Source organism: Macaca mulatta, chromosome 11 (genome assembly GCF_049350105.2).
Source record: "Macaca mulatta isolate MMU2019108-1 chromosome 11, T2T-MMU8v2.0, whole genome shotgun sequence".
In the NCBI taxonomy this organism is placed as follows: Eukaryota; Metazoa; Chordata; class Mammalia; order Primates; family Cercopithecidae; genus Macaca; species Macaca mulatta.
Genome location: NC_133416.1, coordinates 120,599,410 through 120,618,503, shown reverse-complemented (window position 1 = coordinate 120,618,503; position 19,094 = coordinate 120,599,410). Strand labels below are relative to the sequence as shown.

Here is a 19,094-nt window from a genome sequence, read left to right as displayed (position 1 = left end):
TTAGCAACGAATAAGGCTGGACACTTCCCCACCTCCTGGTCCCATCAAGTTTTTACATTTGGCCAAGAAGGAGGTACTGCAAACATTTGGCAGTGGTATCCCTGGGGTTGATGCTGGGGCCTGGGATGAAGGATATGGCACTATAGAGGACTTTGACCTTGACTGTAAACTATTTTTTTCTTTATTAGAGACCAGGTCTTGCACTGTCACCCAGGCTGGGGTGTCGTGGCGTGATCACTGTTCACTGCAGCCTTGACCTCCTGGGCTCAAGCAATCCTCCTGCTTCAAACTCCCAAGGCGCTGGGATTACAGGGATGGGCCACTGTGCCCAGCCAGTTTTCACATTTAACAGGAAGAATGCATTCGTGCACTCCTTGTAATTGGTTGTTTGCAAAAACGGCTCTAATTCTTCCCATGCCTGCATCCAAGCCATGTGCAATGTGACTCTGCAGTTCCTCACAGCAAATGGTGGAGCCTTTTCTCCCATCTCTGGGTCTAGGCTGGCCACCTGGTTTGATTTGGGTAAAGAATGCTGTGTCAGCCAGGCACGGTGGCTCACATCTTTAATCCCAGTACTCAGCCTGGCTAACATGGCAAAACCCCACCTCTACTAAAAATACAAAAATTAGCCAGACACAGTGGCACGTTTCTATAATCCCAGCTACTTGTGAGGCTGAGGCAGAGAATCACTTGAACCTGGGAGGCAGAGGTCACAGTGAGCTGAGACTGTGCCACTGCACTCCAGCCTAGGCGACAGAGCAAGACTCTGTCTCAAAAAAAAAAAAAAAGCTGTGTCAAGCCAGGTGTGGTGGCTCACACCTGTAATCCAAGCACTTTGGGAGGCCAAAGTGGGCAGATCACTTGAGGTCAGGAGTTCAAGACCAGCCTGGCCAATACGGGAAAACTCTGTTTCTACTAAAAATACAAAAATTAGTAGGCCGGGCGCGGTGGCTCAAGCCTGTAATCCCAGCACTTTGGGAGGCCGAGACGGGCGGATCACGAGGTCAGGAGATCGAGACCATCCTGGCTGACACGGTGAAACCCCGTCTCTACTTTAAAAAATACAAAAAAAAAAAACTAGCCGGGCGAGGTGGCGGCGCCTGTAGTCCCAGCTACTCGGGAGGCTGAGGCAGGAGAATGGCGTGAACCCGGGAGGCGGAGCTTGCAGTGAGCTGAGATCCGGCCACTGCACTCTAGCCTGGGCGGCAGAGCGAGACTCCGTCTCAAAAAAAAAAAAAAAAAAAAAAAAAAAAAAAAAAAAAAAAAAATTAGCTGGGCATGGTGATGCATGCCTGTAGTCCCAGCTACTCAAGAGGCTGAGGCAGAAGAATTGCCTGAACCCTGGAGGCAGAGGTTGCAGTTAGCTGAGATCACGCCACTGCACCCCAGCCTGGGCACCAGAGCAAGAGTCTGTCTCAAAATGAAAAGAAAAGAATGCTGTGTCAGTTTCACCAAGGCCTCAAGAGGCCTTCACCACATCCTGCCCCGATGCCACATGAACAGGCCTGTGCTCACCTGCTGATGATGAAAGACCACATAGCCCGGCTGTCCCCATCACCCTGGCTGACAATCAACCCCAGGCAGGAGAAGAGGCCATCCCAAGCCAGCCAGCCCACCCCAGCTGACCTGCCAGCAGACTGCAGATGCATCAGCGAGCCTAGCCAAGATCAGCCCGGCCCAGCCCAGAAAACCAAAACCACCCAGCCGACCCATAGAGGTAGTAGCAAAAAAATACATAGTGGTTATTGAAGCTGCTGTTGTTTAAAATGTTGGGGTAACTTGGTAAGCAGCAATAGGTAAAATAAAAAAGGCAATAAACATGTAAAACAAGATGAACTGGCTGGGTGCAGTGGCTCACATAAGTAATCCCAGTACTTTGGGAGGCCAAGTGAGGAGGATCACTTGAGCCCAGGAGTTTGAGACAAGCCTGGGCAACATAGTGAGACTCCATCTCTTAAAAATAAAAAAATAAAAAAATTAGCTGAGTGTGGTGCTACACACTTGTAGTTCCAGATACTTGGGAGGCTGAGGCAGGAGGATAACCTGAGCCTGGGAAGTCAAGGCTGCAGTGAGCCACGACTGCCACTGCACTCCAGCCTGGGCAACAGAGCAAGACCCTGACTCAAAAAGAAAAACAACAAAAACAAGATGAACTCTTGAAATATCCCTACAGTGACTCTGTGTGTTGGGAGGGTTTCCAAGGCCCACAACTCCTAGGACCACTTCCCACGTGTGTGCCCACCCACTCGTTCATCCCCCAGATACACCCACACCCACCTACCCTGGGGGCCTTCCCGGAACTGGAGCCAGTACTTCTTGATGACACGCAGCATGTGCTGGTAGTTGTTCCAGGTATTGTGGGCAACCAGGAGGTCACTCTGGCCAGGGAGCAGCTTGATGAGTGCAGAGCAGGAGCCGGAGCCCAGAGAAGGTTTGATCTTGGTCTTGTTCAGGGCCAGCTCCAGGTCTTCCAGGTCCCCAGAGAGCTGTAGCAGGCTGAGGAGGGCCAGGCACCAGAGGGTTACCATGCCTGCTGTTTTGTACCCATTTTGCAGAGGAGAAAGCTGAGGCTCTAGGAGGTCAGCTGACTGCTCCAAGGCCACAGAGCCAGGCAGTGGCAGGGTTGACGCTGGAACCCAGGTCTGTCCGACTATGAGTGTGTAGCCCTTCTTCCCACCCTGTCCACTCTGGGGGTGGCACTTACAGGAACCCCAAGGGTTTGATGGTGAACTTCCCAGCTGGGAAGCTCACACGGCCTTCGTAGCTGTCCTCCAGGCCTTTCAGCTGCAGGAGGGTCAGCCGCACCTAGGGGAGGGGGCAGGGGCAGAGGGAGGGTGAGGCCTCTCCTCCAGGCTCACACCTTCTCCTTCAATGGGAGGGGCTCTGGCCTGGGGGTTCAGATGGAACAGGAGGCCCAGGGGTACCCTCCAGACTCCAGCCAGCCTTGACTCCCCCAAACTACCACCCACCCCTCCATGATGAGCACTCTCCTGCTTTCAAGGAATTAACTCTATGTCTCTGCCCTGTGTTAACCCCAAATCAGCCCCACTTAAGAGCCTAGTTTAAAAGCCACCTATTCTAGGACGCCTCCAAGCCTAGCCTGGCCTCCGGCCAACTGCTCGTGTTCTGAGTTCAGTACTGACTGTATTGCTGCCTCAGGCACCTGTCTCATGCATCTGACTTCTCCCCATTGTCATTCTTTTGCCTCAACACCCTATAACCATGAAGTACTATCAGTGTGGCCCTCAAGGGGCCTTGGCCAGGCACACTGGGCACTTAGTAAGCATCTGCAAGATGGATGGGTGGGTTGTTGGATGGATGGGTGGGTGGATGGATGGATGGATGGGTAGATGGGTGGGTTGACAGGCGGAAGGTGGATGAGTGGGTGGGTGGGTGGGTGGGTGGATGTATGGGTGGATGGATGGATGATGGATGGACAGATGGGTGAATGGATAGATGAATGGGTGGGTAAATGGATGGATGGATGGATGAGTGAGTGAATGGATGATATGTAGATGAGTGGGTGGGTGGATGGGTGGGTGGATGGATGGATGGATGGATGGATGGATGGATGGGTAAATGAATGGACGGATGAGTGAGTGAACAGATGGATAGGTAGATGGGTGAGTGGGTGGATGGGTGGATGAATGGATGCATGGATGGATGGATGGATGGATGGATGCATGGGTGGTGGATGTGCGGAACGGACAAGTAGATGGGTTGGTGGTAGAAAAGCCTGTCTTAGGGTATGAGTAGGTGGGTGGGCGCACCGTGAGAAGTTCCACAGAGGAAAATGGTGCAAACCTGGCCTAGGCTAGGCAGACATGCTAACAGGCATTGATGGCCACTTTACAGAGACAGCCTGTCGTGTGTACCTCACAGTAAACACCTGACATTTTCCAGGGAATCCATAAGTAACTGACTGTTCCAATGAAGGCCTAGCCAGTGGCCCAAAGGCAGAGCGCCTGCCTGGGCCTCTCTGTTAGCGGCCAGCTGATCAGCAGCTCACTCAAGGAAAGAAAAACAAAATTCACTGTGTCCAGACTTTCGGGGATTTTCTGGTTTTCCCCTTCCCTTCTTTCTCATACCGTCTTTACTTGCATCCAACATAATCAATCTACCAAGCAAGTATACAAGTAAAACGCCATATGTACGCAAGTAAAACACCGTGCTAACAATTGACTATTTGTTTTTGGTCATTCTTTGACAGTAGGTAGGCTAGGATGGATGGATGGAGTTCTAGCAAGTGGACAGATGGAGACTGGGCAGAGATGGAGATGATGATGGACACAGGGGCGGTTGGGCAGCTGGACATGCCACAAGGCTGGCCAGGACAGCAGGGGACAGGATGGCTGGCCAGCTGGAAGCCCCCTCCGACCGAGCGTGGCAGCTGGGCTCACCTGGTGCCAGTAAGCTGAGTCTGGATTTGACTCCATCTCTTCCTGCATCCACTCCAGGTTGGCCTCCAGGAAGCTCTTCAGCCTCTCACAGTAGCCAACTTCATACTCAAAGGGGCCGCAGTAATTCACCACCGTGTTCATCCAGTGCATGTAGATGAGCTGCGGGGTAGGGGGTGGGCGAGGCGGGGGTGGGCAGCTGAGGTGCTGTCTTCCCTGAGAGCCCCCCACCCAGGCTGCCCCAGAGCGGAGGCTGCTGGTATGGCCACCTGAGCCCTTGCTCACACTGTCCTGTCCCTGGAGGCTCCTCTCCCTGCCCAGCTCTGCCCCCGCTAGGGACCCCAGGCCCCTGGAAGTTGCCCTAAGAGCCTTTAGCCTGCAAAGCCTATAACTGATGGCACCACTTCTGTTACTGGGGACCCCAATCTATATGCGTGTTCAGTTAGTCAATCCATGAATGTGTTTTGTTTTTTTTGTTTTTTTTTGAGACGGAGTCTCGCTCTGTCACCCAGGCTGGAGAGCAGTGGCACGATCTCAGCTCACTGCAAGCTCCGCCTCCCGGGTTCACGCCATTCTCCGGCCTCAGCCTCCAGAGTAGCTGGAACTACAGGCGCCAGCCACCTCGCCCGGCTAGTTTTTTGTATTTTTTAGTAGAGACGGGGTTTCACCGTGTTAGCCAAGATGGTCTCGATCTCCTGACCTTGTGACCCACCCATCTTGGCCTCCCAAAGTGCTGGGATTACAGGCTTGAGCCACTGCGCCTGGCCAGTCAATCCATGAATGTTTTTTCTGAGCACCTATTATGTTCCATTCTAAGCACTGAGGACACAGCAGGGAACAAAACAGCAATACCCCTGCTGACTCCACTGGGCAAGAGAATGCCGTGCCAGTTTCACCCAGACCTCATGCGGCCCTCTGCACTTCCCACTGAGATGCCACCTGCATGAGTCCAGGCTCGCCTGCTGGGGGACAAAAGACCACATAGCCTGGTCATCCCCATGAGTGAGTGGCAGCACTCACTATCTCAGGATTGATGGCTTCATGACCGCTGCTCCATCACCATCTCACTGAAACACATCCAAATCCTGTTCATCCTTCAAGGTGCACTAAGACACCACCTCCTCCATGCAGGCCTGCATGACTTCCACAGCATTTCCCCACTGCCTGTCCCATACCATGTTCTGGGCTGGGATCAGGGGACATAGCTGGGGACAAGACATATTACCACCCACAACAAGCCCACAGGCTGGAGGGGGAGGCAGCAGGGCACACCAGTTAGGAGCGAGACGTGGGTTAGACAGAGCTGAGGTTGAATGGTACCTCCTCTGCAGACAGGCTGGCTGACCTTGGGAAAGCAGCTTCACCTCTCTGGGCCCAAGCCTGCCCATCCATCCAGGGAGGTACACATGCTTCCCTCAGAGGTTTAGGGTGGAGGCTCAGTGAGACATTGTGGGCACAGTGCCTGGCACATGGGCCTGGGATTCCTGACATGAGAGCCACTTGTGCCCTTGCCTCAGTGTCCCCAGGAGGCTGTGAGCCTCTTGAGAGACTGAACCATGTCTCATTCACCACTAAGCACCCAAAACAGCCCTGGCCCAGCATCTGACCACTTTCTCAGACACTAAGGACCCAGAGGGCCACCCACAGCTGTGACTGGGTGGCAGAAGGAACAGCGTGAGTTTTATAACACGGTGTCCCACTGGACGCTGTCCTCCGTGATGTGCTCTTTCCCCTTCGCCTCCAGGCATCTCAGATTCATTCATTTCCACTGCTCTGTCATGCTGCACTGTGCACCTCCACCCGGTTAGCCATTCACCTGCCTGTGTTTTAAGGACTCCCACTTTGGGGCTGCTTTGAGCACCTCATGCACATCCGTGGGTCACCTCTAGGGTATACACCCAAGTAGCAGTGCTGCTGGGTCCTAGGGCACATGCAGGTTCAACTCCACAAGTTGATGCCAAATTATTTTCCAACTTGGGTGACCCAATGCATGCCTCCATCTGCAGTATGGGAGACAGCTGTCACTCCACAGCTTCACCTACTTCTTGTTTGGTTTTTTGTGTGGTTTTGTTTTGTTTTTTTGAGACAAGGTCTCATTCTGTCACCAGGCTGGAGTACAGTGGTACAATCCTAGCTCACTGCAGCCTCCAACTCCTGGGCTCAAGCAATCCTCCCTCCTCAGTCTCCCAACGTCCTGGGATTACAGGCAGGTGCTCTGCCTTTGGGCTGCTGGTTAGGCCATCAGTGGAAAAGTCAGTAATTTATGCATTCCCTGGAAAATGTCAGGTGTTTACTGTGAGGTACACATGACAGGCTGTCTCTGTAAAGTCATCATCAGTGCCTGTTAGCATGTCTGGCTAGCCTAGGCCAGGTGGCTCATACCTGTAATCCCAACACTCTGGGAAGCCGAGGCAGGCAAATCACTTGAGGTTAGGAGTTTGAGACCAGCCTGGCCAACATGGCAAAACCCCATCTCTACTGGAAATGTAAAAACTAGCCAGGCATGGTGGTGTATGCCTGTAATTCCAGCTACTCCAGAGGCTGAGGCATGAGAATCATTTGAACCTAGGGAGGCAGAGATTGCAGCGAGCTGAGATTGCGCCACTGTACTCCAGCCTCGGTGACAGAGCAAGTCTATGTCTCAAAAAAAAAAGAAAAGAAAAAGAAAATTACACTAGGTACTATCTGATACACAGAAAAAATATATAACATATTCTAAGTTATGAAGCATGATAATAAAATGAACATCCAAACTAAAACCTAGAATGTTACTGATACCATTGAGCATCCCCTAAGCCCCTGCCTCCTCTACCCCTAGAGGCACCCACCACCCTAAATGTGGTAGCTTTCGAGCCCTTTCATTCATTCATTTATATTGAGATATAGTCAGCATACCATAAAATTAACCATTTAAAAATGCACAATTTCGCTGGGCACAGTGTCTCATGCCTGTAACTCCCATTTTGGGAGGCCGAGATGGGCAGATCACCTGAGGTCAGGAGTTTGAGACCAGCCTGGCCAACAGGGCGAAAGCCTACCTCTAATACAAATGCAAAAATTAGGTGGGCGTGGTGGTGCGCATCTGTAATCCCAGCCACTCGGGAGGCTGAGGCAGGAAAATCACTTGAACCTGGGAAGCAGAGTTTGCAGTGAGCCGAGATCACATCATTACACCCCAGCCTGGGTGACAGAGGAAGACTCTGTCTCAAAAAAAAAAAAAAGTACAATTCATGGTTTGTAATGTATTCATAAAGTTGTGCAACCATCACCACTCTCTAACTCCAGAACCTCTTCATCATCCCAGAAAGAAACCCCATATCCATCAGCAGTCATTCCCCACTCCCCACAAGTCCCTGGCACCCACTAGTCAGCTTTCTGTCTCTGTAGATTTGCTTATTCTGAACATTTTATATAAATAGAATCATAGAGTATGTGCCCTTTTGTGACTGGCTTTTTTCGTTTAGCATGTTTTCAAGGTTCTTTCATGTTCTGGTATGTGTCAGTCCTTCATTCCCTTTTACAGCTGAATAATGTTGCATTGTATGATAGATCACATTTCATGTATCCATTCATCGGCAGCGGGGCATTTCAGTTGTTTCCACTCCCTTACTTTTGTTAAGCTACTTTTACTGCATGCGATGAGTCCCTGAACAATGTATTATTTTGCTTTACTTGTTATTGAGCTTTATAAGAAGTCAGACAATATCAGAAGTGGGTGAGAGCCAGGCACAGTGGCCGGCCCCTAATGTAATTTTCTAAAGAATACGTGTCCACTTTTTTTCCCCAAATAGATGGAGGGCTATGGCAGGAGTTGGGGGGCCTACTCTGCACACATCTCAAAAGCACGTCGGGGAACACGCTGGTGGGGGTGGGGGAGGGTGGGAGCCCCAAGTCCCCACCTTGGCCCTTACCTCCTCCGACACAGCAGCCTCCACCACGCCGGCTGCATAGGCCTGCAAGCTGTCATTGTATCCGCCACTCGTGCCCAGCTCCAGAAAGGCCCACCTGGAGGGGAAGGAAGGGACAATCAGTGAGTGGTAGAGGCCCCCAGCTAGACACACGGCATCTCCAGGCTTACACCATGAAAACGACACAGTGGTCAGTAGACACTCACGTGAATGTCCGTCTGTCCATCTTTGTGAGCTTGTAGGATTAAATCCCTCCAAGAGGAACTACTGGCTCAAAGGGCACATGTATTTTTGATTTTTGTAGATATTGACAAACAGCCTCCCCAAAAAATGTAGGACCCATCTACATTCCCTCACCCACAATAACACCAGCTAACATCCATTAAGGATGAGATGTTAGCTCTGTGCCAAGCCATGTTCTAGTCACTTTCATGTCTATTAACTCATTGAGTCCCTGTGATAATCCTATAATCCTATAAGGTGGGCAGAGTTATCGTCCCCATCTTGTCCCTTTTGCAGAAGAGGAGGAAATTAACACACAGACTTATGTCACATGCCACCCCCACCCCTATGTCCATGCCCTTTGCCAGGAGACTACAGTCCTCCACCAATGGCCAAGTATCCTTCCCTGTTCCTTCATTTGGGCTTGGTTGTGTCACGTGACCTGCTTTGGCCAATGGGATGTGGATGAAAGTGACAGCGTGCTGGTTATAAGATTAGCCTTCAGGAAGCCTCGCTTGCCCCTTTGTGCCTCTGCCATCACCATGGGAAGAACAAGTCCCAGCCAGCCCACTGGTACCGGGGATATGAGAGCCACACAAGCACACCAGGTCTGTAGAGCTGCAACATGAAGTACCGCTGCCCCAGCAGCCCCACAAATCCATGAGGATTAATGTTGTTGGTTTAAGCCCTTGGGTTGGGGCTGGTTTATCACACAGCACTGCTGCCCAATACTAGCGGATACACCTGAAAGGTCAGAGTTGGCAGGGGCAGGATTCACTTCCAGGCAGGCTGGCTCCCACTCCTCTGAATGAGCGCTTCTCAACCTCTGCTGCATATGCAGGTCACCTGAAGGCCTGGTTAGAAGGCAGATTCTGATCAGTTCTGCGATGGGGTCTGAGACTACATTTTTTTTTTTTTTTTTCCTGAGACAGAGTCTGGCTGTTCCCCAGGCTGGAGGACACTGGCATGATCTCAGTTCACTGCAACTTCTGCTTCCTGGATTCAAGTGATTCTCCTGCCTCAGTCTCTGGAGTAGCTGGGATTACAGGTGTGAGTCACCACACCCAGCTAATTTGTGTATTTTTAGTAGAGACAGGGTATCACCATGTTGGCCAGGCTGATCTTAAACTCCTGGCCTCAAGAGATCCGCCCACCTCAGCCTCCCAAAGTGCTGGGATTATAGGCACTTTGTTAAGCTACTTTACAGTAGCTTAAGGCCACTGCGCCAGGGTTTTTGTTTGTTTGTTTGTTTTGAGACAGCATCTTGCTCTGTCACCCAGGCTGGAGGGCAGTGGCATGATCTTGGCTCACTGCAGCCTCCAGCCTCCCAGGCTGGGTGTGGTAGCACGTGCCTGTAGTCCCAGCTACTCTGCTGGCTGAGGCATGAATCGCTTGAACCTGGGAGGTTACAGTAAGCTAAGATTGTGCCACTATACTCCAGCCGGGGTGACAGAGTAAGACTCTGTCCAAAAAAAAAAAATTATTCCAACAACCCTATGACATGGGTTTTATTCTCCCTATTTTACAGATGTAGGGAACCGAGGCTCCCACATAACACAGTGAGATGAAGTGATTTGCCCAAGGTCACACAGCAGGTGAGCAGCAGAGCTGAGACTAACATTCTTGAGTGCATGCTCTGCGCCTCTAACTCAACTCAGGTTTGCGGGGGAGTGTTGGGGGCAAGGAGGTATAGTTCTTATCAAATGCAGATGACAGCCATGAACTTCGGGCTAATGATTCACATATCACAGATAAGGACAGAAAAAAACTAAGATTTTAAATTGCAAGGACAATGGAAGACAAAGAGTTTGGGTTTGGGGTCCCTCCAACTTGGTCTGAATCCCTGGGTAGATCCCTTCTTGGTTGTGTACCTTTGGGCAAACTGCTTTACCTCTCGGGGCCTCGGTTTTCTCATCTGTAAAACGGGCGAGTGACTCCCCCTTCAGAGGACTGCTGTGGCATGTGCCAGGAGAGAACACACATTATGCACTCACCAAGTATTTGTCTCATCAAGAATCTGAGAGGGGATGGCGCAGTGGCTCACGCCTGTAATCCCAGTGCTTTGGGAGGCCGACGTGGGAGGATCACTTGAGGCCAGGAGTATGAGACCAGCCTGGGCAACAAAGTGAGACCCCCCTCTCTACAAAAAATACAAAATAAATTAACCAGGTGTGGTGGTGCTCTCCTATAGTCACAGGAGGCTGGGGCTAAGGTGGGAGGATTGTGTAAGCCCAGGAGGTCGAGGCTGCAGTGAGCTATGATGGTACCACTGTACTCCAGTCCAAGCAGTAGAGCAAGATGCTATCTCATTTAAAAAAAAAAAAAAAATCTGAGAGGGTAGGAGTTTGAGGATACCCGATGAATGTGATGATGGGAGGAAGATTATAACAGGGCCCAATATGCAGATCCCTCATGATAAAAGCTGGCAGTGGATTAAAGGAGACCTTGGACAAACTGCATAAAACCAAAAACACTGTGCAGTTGCGAGCCCCAGTAGTAACTGAGTGGCCAGTGGCCTCCTCCAGGGCACACCTGGTGAGAGCTGCCCCTTCTAGCAAGGGTGGGCTCCGCCAAGGCCTCGGCACTGAGGCCCCGGAGACGGGCAGCGGTTAGGAACCCATTCCCTGGCCGGATGCTCATACAGCCCTGCAGAGATGGGCATAAGGGCCCTTCTTCACAGCAGGACTTTTCTCCAAAGCCAGAAAAGATGGGCCTTCCCGAAACGCCCACCGTTAGGGGCCTGATACAATAATCACACACGCCGTGGCGGGCTGATGTGCTGATGAGCAAAGAGGTCAGAGATGAAGTTCAAACAAAAGTAGAGAAGTCCAAATGGTAGCCATAGGCTAAGCCCATATGTAAATGCATCACACAACACATATGCCTATACATTTATATATATGGAAGAAGGTTTAGGCCTCTTTATGCATAGAAATTTCTGGAAGAACGAGCTAAAAGGCCAGGCGTGGTGGCTCACGCCTGTAATCCCAGCACTTTGGGAGGCCAAGGCGGGTGGATCACGAGGTCAGGAGATCGAGACCATCCTGGCTAACACGGTGAAACCCCGTTTCTACTAAAAATACAAAAAATTAGCCAGGTGCGGTGGCCGGCGTCTGTAGTCCCAGCTACATGGGAGGCTGAGGCAGGAGAATGGCGTGAACCCAGGAGGCGGAGCTTGCAGTGACCCGAGATCGCACCACTGACTCCAGCCTAGGCAACACAGCAAGACTCCACTCCAAAAAAAAAAGGAAAAAAAAAGCTAAAAATGTTTATATCTAGGAAGAACGGTAGGAAGAGGTTTTTACTTCCCATATCCCATATCCCCTCTTTCTAAACTGCTAGAAATTTGTTTTGTTTTCTTTTGTTTTGTTTTGATTGAGATAGGGTCTCACTCTGCCACCCAGGCTGTAGTGCAGTGGCGTGATCACAGCTCACTATAGCCTCACCTGGACTCAAGCAGTCCTCCCGCCTCAGCTTCTGAGAGGCTGGAACTACAGGTAGGCACCAACCATGCCCAGCTAATTTTTTATATTTTTTGCAGAGACAGGGTCTCACCAGGTTGCCCAGGCTGGTCTCAAACTCTGGGCTCAAGCAATCCTCCTGCCTCGGCCTCCCAAAGTGCTGGCATTACAGGTACAAGCCACCGCGCCTGGTCAGAACACTTTAGACTGCATCTATAACTAGATGTACTTTTTTTTTTTTTTTTTTTGAGACGGAGTCTCGCTCTGTCGCCCAGGCTGGAGTGCAGTGGCCGGATCTCAGCTCACTGCAAGCTCCGCCTCCTGGGTTCACGCCATTCTCCTGCCTCAGCCTCCCGAGTAGCTGGGACTACAGGCGCCCGCCACCTCGCCCGGCTAGTTTTTTGTATTTTTTTTAGTAGAGACGGGGTTTCACCATGTTAGCCAGGATGGTCTCGATCTCCTGACCTCGTGATCTGCCCGTCTCGGCCTCCCAAAGTGCTGGGATTACAGGCTTGAGCCACCGCGCCTGGCTAGATGTACTTATTAAAGACTACTCTTCGGCCAGGCACAGTAGCTCACACCTGTAATCCCAGCACTTTGGGAGGCTGAGGTGGGCAGATCACTTGAGGTTAGGAGTTCAAGACCAGCCTGGCCAACATGGTGAAACCCCATCTCTATTAAAATTACCAAAAGAAAAAAAAAAATAGCCAGGTATAGTGGCGCACACCTGTAATCCCAGCTACCAGGGAGGCTGAGGCAGGAAGATCACTTGAACCTGGGAGGTGGAGGTTGCAGTGAGCCAAGATCATGCCACTGCACTCCAGGCTGGGTAACAGAGCCGACTATCTCAAAAAAAATAAATCAAACAAAGACTACTCCTTATTCAGAGAGTATGTCCTTTCTGCTTGTTTGCTCTAAAATTGCCAATCTTTTATGAGATAAACACTGACAGGGGTTGACAAATATTGCTCTGCTTTGTTTTTAATGCACTTGCTTGACAAAAAGTTGGCAGCAGTAGATCTGTTTCCTCAATCTTTTTTTTTTTCCTGGAAAATCTATGGGCTGCGATTTCATGCCAGGGGCAGCTAATGTCTCAAAGATGACTCAAGAGTCTAATCAAGGTGCCTCTTGAAAGAAGCCACATTTGAAAAAGTCGGACCACTGATATGAGCAGGGTGCCACAAATAGCTCACAAATATCAGCACCCCACTTCCGCAGTGTAGTATGGCCTTGGACGCTCTCCATTATGCGGGATGCCCCCCGTATCTGTGTCTATCACTCCTATCTCAGCCTAAGTTTTTTTTGGTTTTTTTTTTTTTGAGACAGGGTGTCACTCTGTTGCCCAGGCTGGAGTGCAGCAGCACAATCACAGCTGGCTGCAGTCTCAACTTCCCAGGCTCAAACGAGTAGCTGGGACCACAGGCATGCGCCACTACACCCAGCTACTTTTTTAATTTTTTGCAGATAGGATTTCACCATGTTGCCCAAGCTGGTCTCAAAATCCTGGTCTCTCACCATCCTCCTGCCTCGGTCTCCCAAAACATTGGGATTACAGGCGTGAGACACAGCGCCCAGCCTCCTTTCTCATTCTCGATGGTATAAATTCATCTCTTGTGATTGTTCAAAGAAATAGCTGGGCCTTATTTATCGATTTTACTGGGCTGGTTTTGCCTGCTGGTTGGTGGATTTGGGATGCTTCCCCATTTACTAATTTGTTAATTCCCTCTTATTTTGATTCACTGCCTCTCTCAATGAGATGGTGATTTACTTTAAGCAACCTCATCAATAAGGTGCTGGTCAGTGGGATCAGATCAGGGAAGGAAGACAAAGTAAGGTTGGAGGATACAGCTTCCCCAGGACCAAAGCCAGAGCTAGATTGAGGCAGGTTCTGCTCCTAGTGACACCTCTGCTCTCCAAGCACCAAATCCTAAATGTTTCCAGGCTGTGTAGGGGTGTTGGCCCAAAGTCAGATATGGCACAACTGAAAGAAGGTACCGAGCACAGTGGCTCACATCTGTAATTCCAGCATTTGGGGATGCTAAGGTGAGAGGATCACTTGAGCCCAGGAGTTCAAGACCAGCCTGGGCAACATGACAAGACCCTTGTTTCTACAAAAAAAATTTTTTTTAATTAGCCAGGCATGGGGGTGCGTATCTATAGTCTGAGCTACTTGGGAGGCCGAGGTGGGAGGATTTCTTAAGCCCGGGAGTTCAAGGCTGCAGTGAGCCGTGATCACACCACTGCACTCCAGCCTGGACAACAGAGTGAGACCCTGTCTCAAAAAAAAAAAAGAAAAACAACAACAACAACAAAAACCTTTTTAAAATAATAAAAAGACAAAGGATTATGGAGTAGGGAGAATTTATCCTGATAATCCCAGGATCCCCAGTGGCAAAATCTGGGGATTTCACCAGGAAGGAGGAGGGATCCCAATTCTGAGTGAACAGAGGCATCACATCCCTGCCCCCACCCTCCGAAATAAGACACAGAGTCCCCCACAGATCAGAGATTCTGCTGATCAGGAGCCAGGACACCCCCTATGACTTTCTTCCATCTGACCCTGAGTCCTCAAGCAGCTGTCTCTGAGGACTTCAGTTTCCTGCCTATAAAATGGGGCTCGCTGTATGGTTTTCCCCACATCAGAGCCTCAAGTGCTGGCAAACTTGAGGGAAAGGGGCATGTGAGCGTAAGAGGAGGGGACGAGAGAGGGTGCCGAAAACAAGCCAGAAAGGCCGAGACGGGCAGATCAACCGAGGTCAGGAGTTCGAGATCAGCCTGGCCAACATGGTGAAACCCCATCTCTACTAATAATACAAAAATTAGCCAGGCATGGTGGCACACATCTGTAATTTCAGCTACTCGGGAGGCTGAGACACAAGAATCGCTTGAACCCAGGGGGCGGAGGTTGCAGTGAGCCAAGACTGTGTCCCTGCACTCCAGCTGGGCAACACAGTGAAACTATGTCTCAAAAAATAAAATACAAATAAAAATAAATAAACAGTGCTTTCTGTGACCCCAGTGAATTTCCATGACCCTTTTGGCCCTACCTTGAGATGAAGGAACAGGCTCAGAGAGGTGAAGGGATTTGCCCAAGGTCACACAGCAGAGGGGCTGAGCCTGGAAGAACTTTCCATCCAGCACAATCAAGGAAGCCTTCTCTCCACTTCCATGTTTACCATAGTCAAGAGCAACACAGCCCAGCAGGGGCCTCCAGAGGCCAAAGCCCCCTGCCCATGCTGGGCCTCGCTCCTGCCCCTCCTCTCCTGCACAGTTCTGTCATGCCCTCTTGATTCTGCTATGCAGGGCCAAAAACATGAGTGAGTCAGCAAATAATGGGTCACCAGATCCCAGAGTCCCGGTGGCCCCCGAGGCCAGCCATAAAGCTTCAGTTCCCTCCACAGATGCCAGCTCACTCTGTGGCCTCCTCTCTCTGGGAGCCTTCCCAGATTGACCCCCCACCCAGCGCCCCTGTGTCTGCAGCTAACATCTCCCCCAAATCTCACATCTGTTTGATGTACCCCCCAAGTGCCACCAGAATGGGGGTGTCCTCGGCATCCTGTGTCTCCCCAACACCTGCAGAAGTCAATGCATGCCAGCAAAATGGATAGGGGCTACAGTGGGAGGAGGCCCTTTCTGCTGCAGAGGGCACAGTGGTCTGAGCACAGACCACATCCTGCGCATATCCTAGTGCTAGGGTTCCCTAGCATCATCTGGGCACTAGGATATGACGGATGCACCCTGGGTTCCCTAAGATCCCCCAGCACAGCCTGGATCTAGCATCTGGGCCCTGCTGACAAGACTTTGAAGCTGATCCTTCCCACTCCCACTGACTCTGATTTCCCTTCTGTTGCTGTCTTTCCCACTGAGTAGGGACTCCCACCTTGCTCAGTTGTGTCCCTAAGGCCAACCATCAGGATAATGAATAAATGAATGGGCACAAGCCCTTGTACAGAACTTGCAGCACGTGATCACCCAACTAGAGCGCATCCTCAAAATCTGGGCCACAGATGGGGAAACGGGAGCCCAGACAGGCGGAGGAGTTAGGTGAGACTCACACATCAGAATTGCCTGCATCCCAGCAATAAAGATGGTGAGCATGGCTGCCAAACACAGCATCCAGCCAAGGACTTCCCCTTGGACTAGGACACAGAAGACAAGGGAGGAGCAGAGCCCTAGCAAGGTACTAAATGGGTCTATGTGACTTTAGGGACCCTCTGCTTTTGGACTGGCCTGGAACCCAGGTTCAGTCTTGCTGCCCTGGCACTGGAAGGGAGGCAGGGGGCTGGCACCCACAAGCAAGCCACAGCCAAGCAGGTGAGAGTTAGCCTCCTGCTGAGTTCTCATCATCCCCGAGGCCTGGGGACAGGGGCTGGCCTCCATGGGGTGAGGGGGCAAAGTCTGGGGAAGGAAGCTGGTCCCCGTGGGGATAGAAGTTACCCACCAGCCATAGACCTGGTCCAGATGCAGGCACTGTGACCTTGGTGGTGGGGAACTGGCCTCTTGAGGACAGAAGTACTGTCACCACTGGCTGAAGGCAAGGGACAGGCCCCATGAGGTGAGGGATGCCGCAGTGGCCCCCTCCCAAATAGGGGACCTGGTCCACAGGGCGGTGCTGCAGCCTCGGGAGTAGCTGACCCCCAGAGAAACGGGCTCTCCCACCTGGCAAGAGGCCGGTCCTGGGAACAGGAGAGGTCCGGCGCCACGCACCCCCCCCTCCCCCGATGGCCCCGCGTGAGGACAGGCCAACCCTTACCCGGTCTCGTGGATGGAGTTGGTGAGGTTGGCCCAGGCCACGGCGTCAGGGTGGCGGCCGTCCACCAGAAGCAGCTGGCCCGTTGCGGCGTCCAGGAGCACCGAGCGGCTGCGGGAGGCTGGAGTGACCGGCCCATCGTGCGCCCAGCGGCCCCCCGGCGCCGGGATCGCCCCCGCCAGGCCGCTCAGGAACAGCCCTACCAGCAGGGCCAGCACCAGGGCCAGCGCCAGCGCCCGCGTCAGGGCCCGGGCCAGGGGGCTGCCAGAGGAGCAGTACATCTGACCCACCATGACGGCTCAATGCCGCGCGCCGCAGCCCGGGTCACGTGACTGCGCCCCGCCGTGGGCGGGGCCGAGGGCGGGCGGGGCCGAGGGCGGGCGGGGCCGAGGGCGGGCCGGGCTTGGGCCGAGTTTTTCCGGGGTGGGAGGGGCTGGGGTGAGGGGAGGCCTACTGGGCGGGAGCCACCTTAAAGGGCCCGGCCGCCCCTTCCACCTACGCAAACCCAGTTTAGCACACTTCCCCCAACTTTTTTTTTTTTTTTTTTGAGACAAGACAAAATCTCCATCTGCCACCCAGGCTGGAGTGCAGTGACACGATCTCGGCTCACTGCAACCTCCGCCTCCCTGGTTCAAGCGATTCTCTTGCCTCATCCTTCTAAGTAGATGGGATGACAGGCGCGCACCACCATGCCCAGCTAATTTTTGTGTTTTCAGTAGAGACGGGCTTTCGCCATGTTGGCCAGGCTGGTCTTGAACTCCTGTCCTCAGGTGATCCGCCCGCCTCAGCCTCCCAAAGTGCTGGGATTAGAGACTTGAGCCACCGCATTTGGCCAGATTTATTTAATGGTATTTGCCATTTATTTAATACAGTTATCTAATGCAGAGTCTTTATTCCAACTTTGCCTATTGTCCTTCAAGTGCCCTTTTTTACATGTGTGTGGGAAAAAGCTGTCTAACTACTACTCAAAACCTAGATGCCGTGGGGTGCAGTGGCTCATGCCTGTAATCCCAACACTCTGGGAGGCCAAGGTGGGCAGATTACTTGAGTTCAGGAATTCAAGACCAGCCTGGGCAATATGGTGAAACCCCATCTCTACTAAAAATACAAAAAATTAGCCGGGCGCGGTGAGGTGTGCCTATAGTCCCAGCTACTCCGGAGACTGAGATAGGAAAATCACCTGAGCCCTGGAGGTCGAGGCTGCAGAGTCGAGATTGCACCACTGTACTCCAACCTGAGCAACCAGAATGAGACCCTGCCTGTCTCAAAATAAATAAATAAATAAATAACCTAGATGCAATGAAAGATTAATGCATTTGACTGTATAATTTTTTAACTTTTTCGTGTCAAAAAAAACTCAATAAGCAAAGTCAAAAGATATCTGACAGACTGGGAGAAAGTATTTGCAACATATATCATATCCCTAATATATCAGGAACTCTTAAAATTTGAGAGGGAAGGCCAGGTGAGTGGCTCATGCCTGTAATGACAGCATTTTGGGTGGCCAAGGTGAGAGGAATGCTTGAGCCCAGCAGTGTGAGACCAGCCTAGGAAACCTGCCAAGACTCTATCCGTATAAAATATAAAAATTAGCTGAGCTTGGTGGTGCACACCTGTAGTCCTGTTGCGGGAAACTGAGGAATGCAGAGACCAATATGAGAGAACAGGAGGATGTTTATTTTAAGGTACACACTGGCTCAGTGGATTCATATCCAAAAAGCTGAGCCTAGAGCGAAGATATTGTGGGGTTTTTATAAGCAGACTTACAAAAGTAAAACAAAAGTAGTTAATCATATAGTGGGTAACATGTGGTCTTGCATAGCTGGTGGCCTTGTAGCTGCGTCAAAAGAAAAACAAGAACTGGCTAAATAGAGACGTTTGTAAAACATAGTCATGCTTAAGAGACCAAGGAAAGGAATAACAATAAAAGAATTTGTCTCGGCCGGGCGCGGTGGCTCACGCCTGTAATCCCAGCACTTTGGGAGGACGAGGCGGGCGGATCACAAGGTCAGGAGATCGAGACCACGGTGAAATCCCGTCTCTACTAAAAATACAAAAAATTAGCCGGGCGCGGTTGTGGGCGCCTGTAGTCCCAGCTACTCGGGAGGCTGAGGCAGGAGAATGGCGTGAACCCGGGAGGCGGAGCTTGCAGTGAGCCGAGATCGCGCCACTGCACTCCAGCCTGGGCGACAGAGCGAGACAAAAAAAAAAAAAAAAAAAAAAGAATTTGTCTTTCTCTCTTTTTTTTCCTTCAACCTTGCTCCAGAAGCAGGCGGCAGGGTGCGGCGGCGGTGTCTGGAACCCATTCCTCTGGTCTTGGCTTTTCGGACAGCTTGTTCTTCTTCTTTTTTAACCC

The 19,094-nt window shown here is 51.5% G+C and overlaps 1 protein-coding gene across 6 annotated transcripts in view; it reads right to left on the bottom strand.

The window, feature by feature from the left end:
* Nucleotides 1-17,042, bottom strand: part of PLBD2 (phospholipase B domain containing 2) — a 28,287-nt gene extending 11,245 nt beyond the window's left edge. For 5 of the 6 annotated variants that reach the window (XR_013401479.1, XM_077955297.1, XM_077955298.1 and 2 more), the window contains exons 1-5: nt 16,742-17,042; nt 8,309-8,402; nt 4,401-4,559; nt 2,705-2,805; nt 2,282-2,496 (exon numbers count right to left, since the gene is read on the bottom strand). Coding sequence is in view for 5 of the 6 variants with exons in the window: in XM_077955297.1 (XP_077811423.1) it covers nt 2,282-2,496; nt 2,705-2,805; nt 4,401-4,559; nt 8,309-8,402; nt 16,742-17,031 (859 nt within the window). In the remaining variant the exon portion in view is untranslated. Of the gene's footprint in view, nt 1-2,281; nt 2,497-2,704; nt 2,806-4,400; nt 4,597-8,255; nt 8,403-16,741 lie in introns of all 6 variants that reach the window. The other variant, XM_077955294.1, reaches the window with a different exon arrangement.
* Between the last annotated feature and the right edge of the window lie 2,052 nt (nt 17,043-19,094).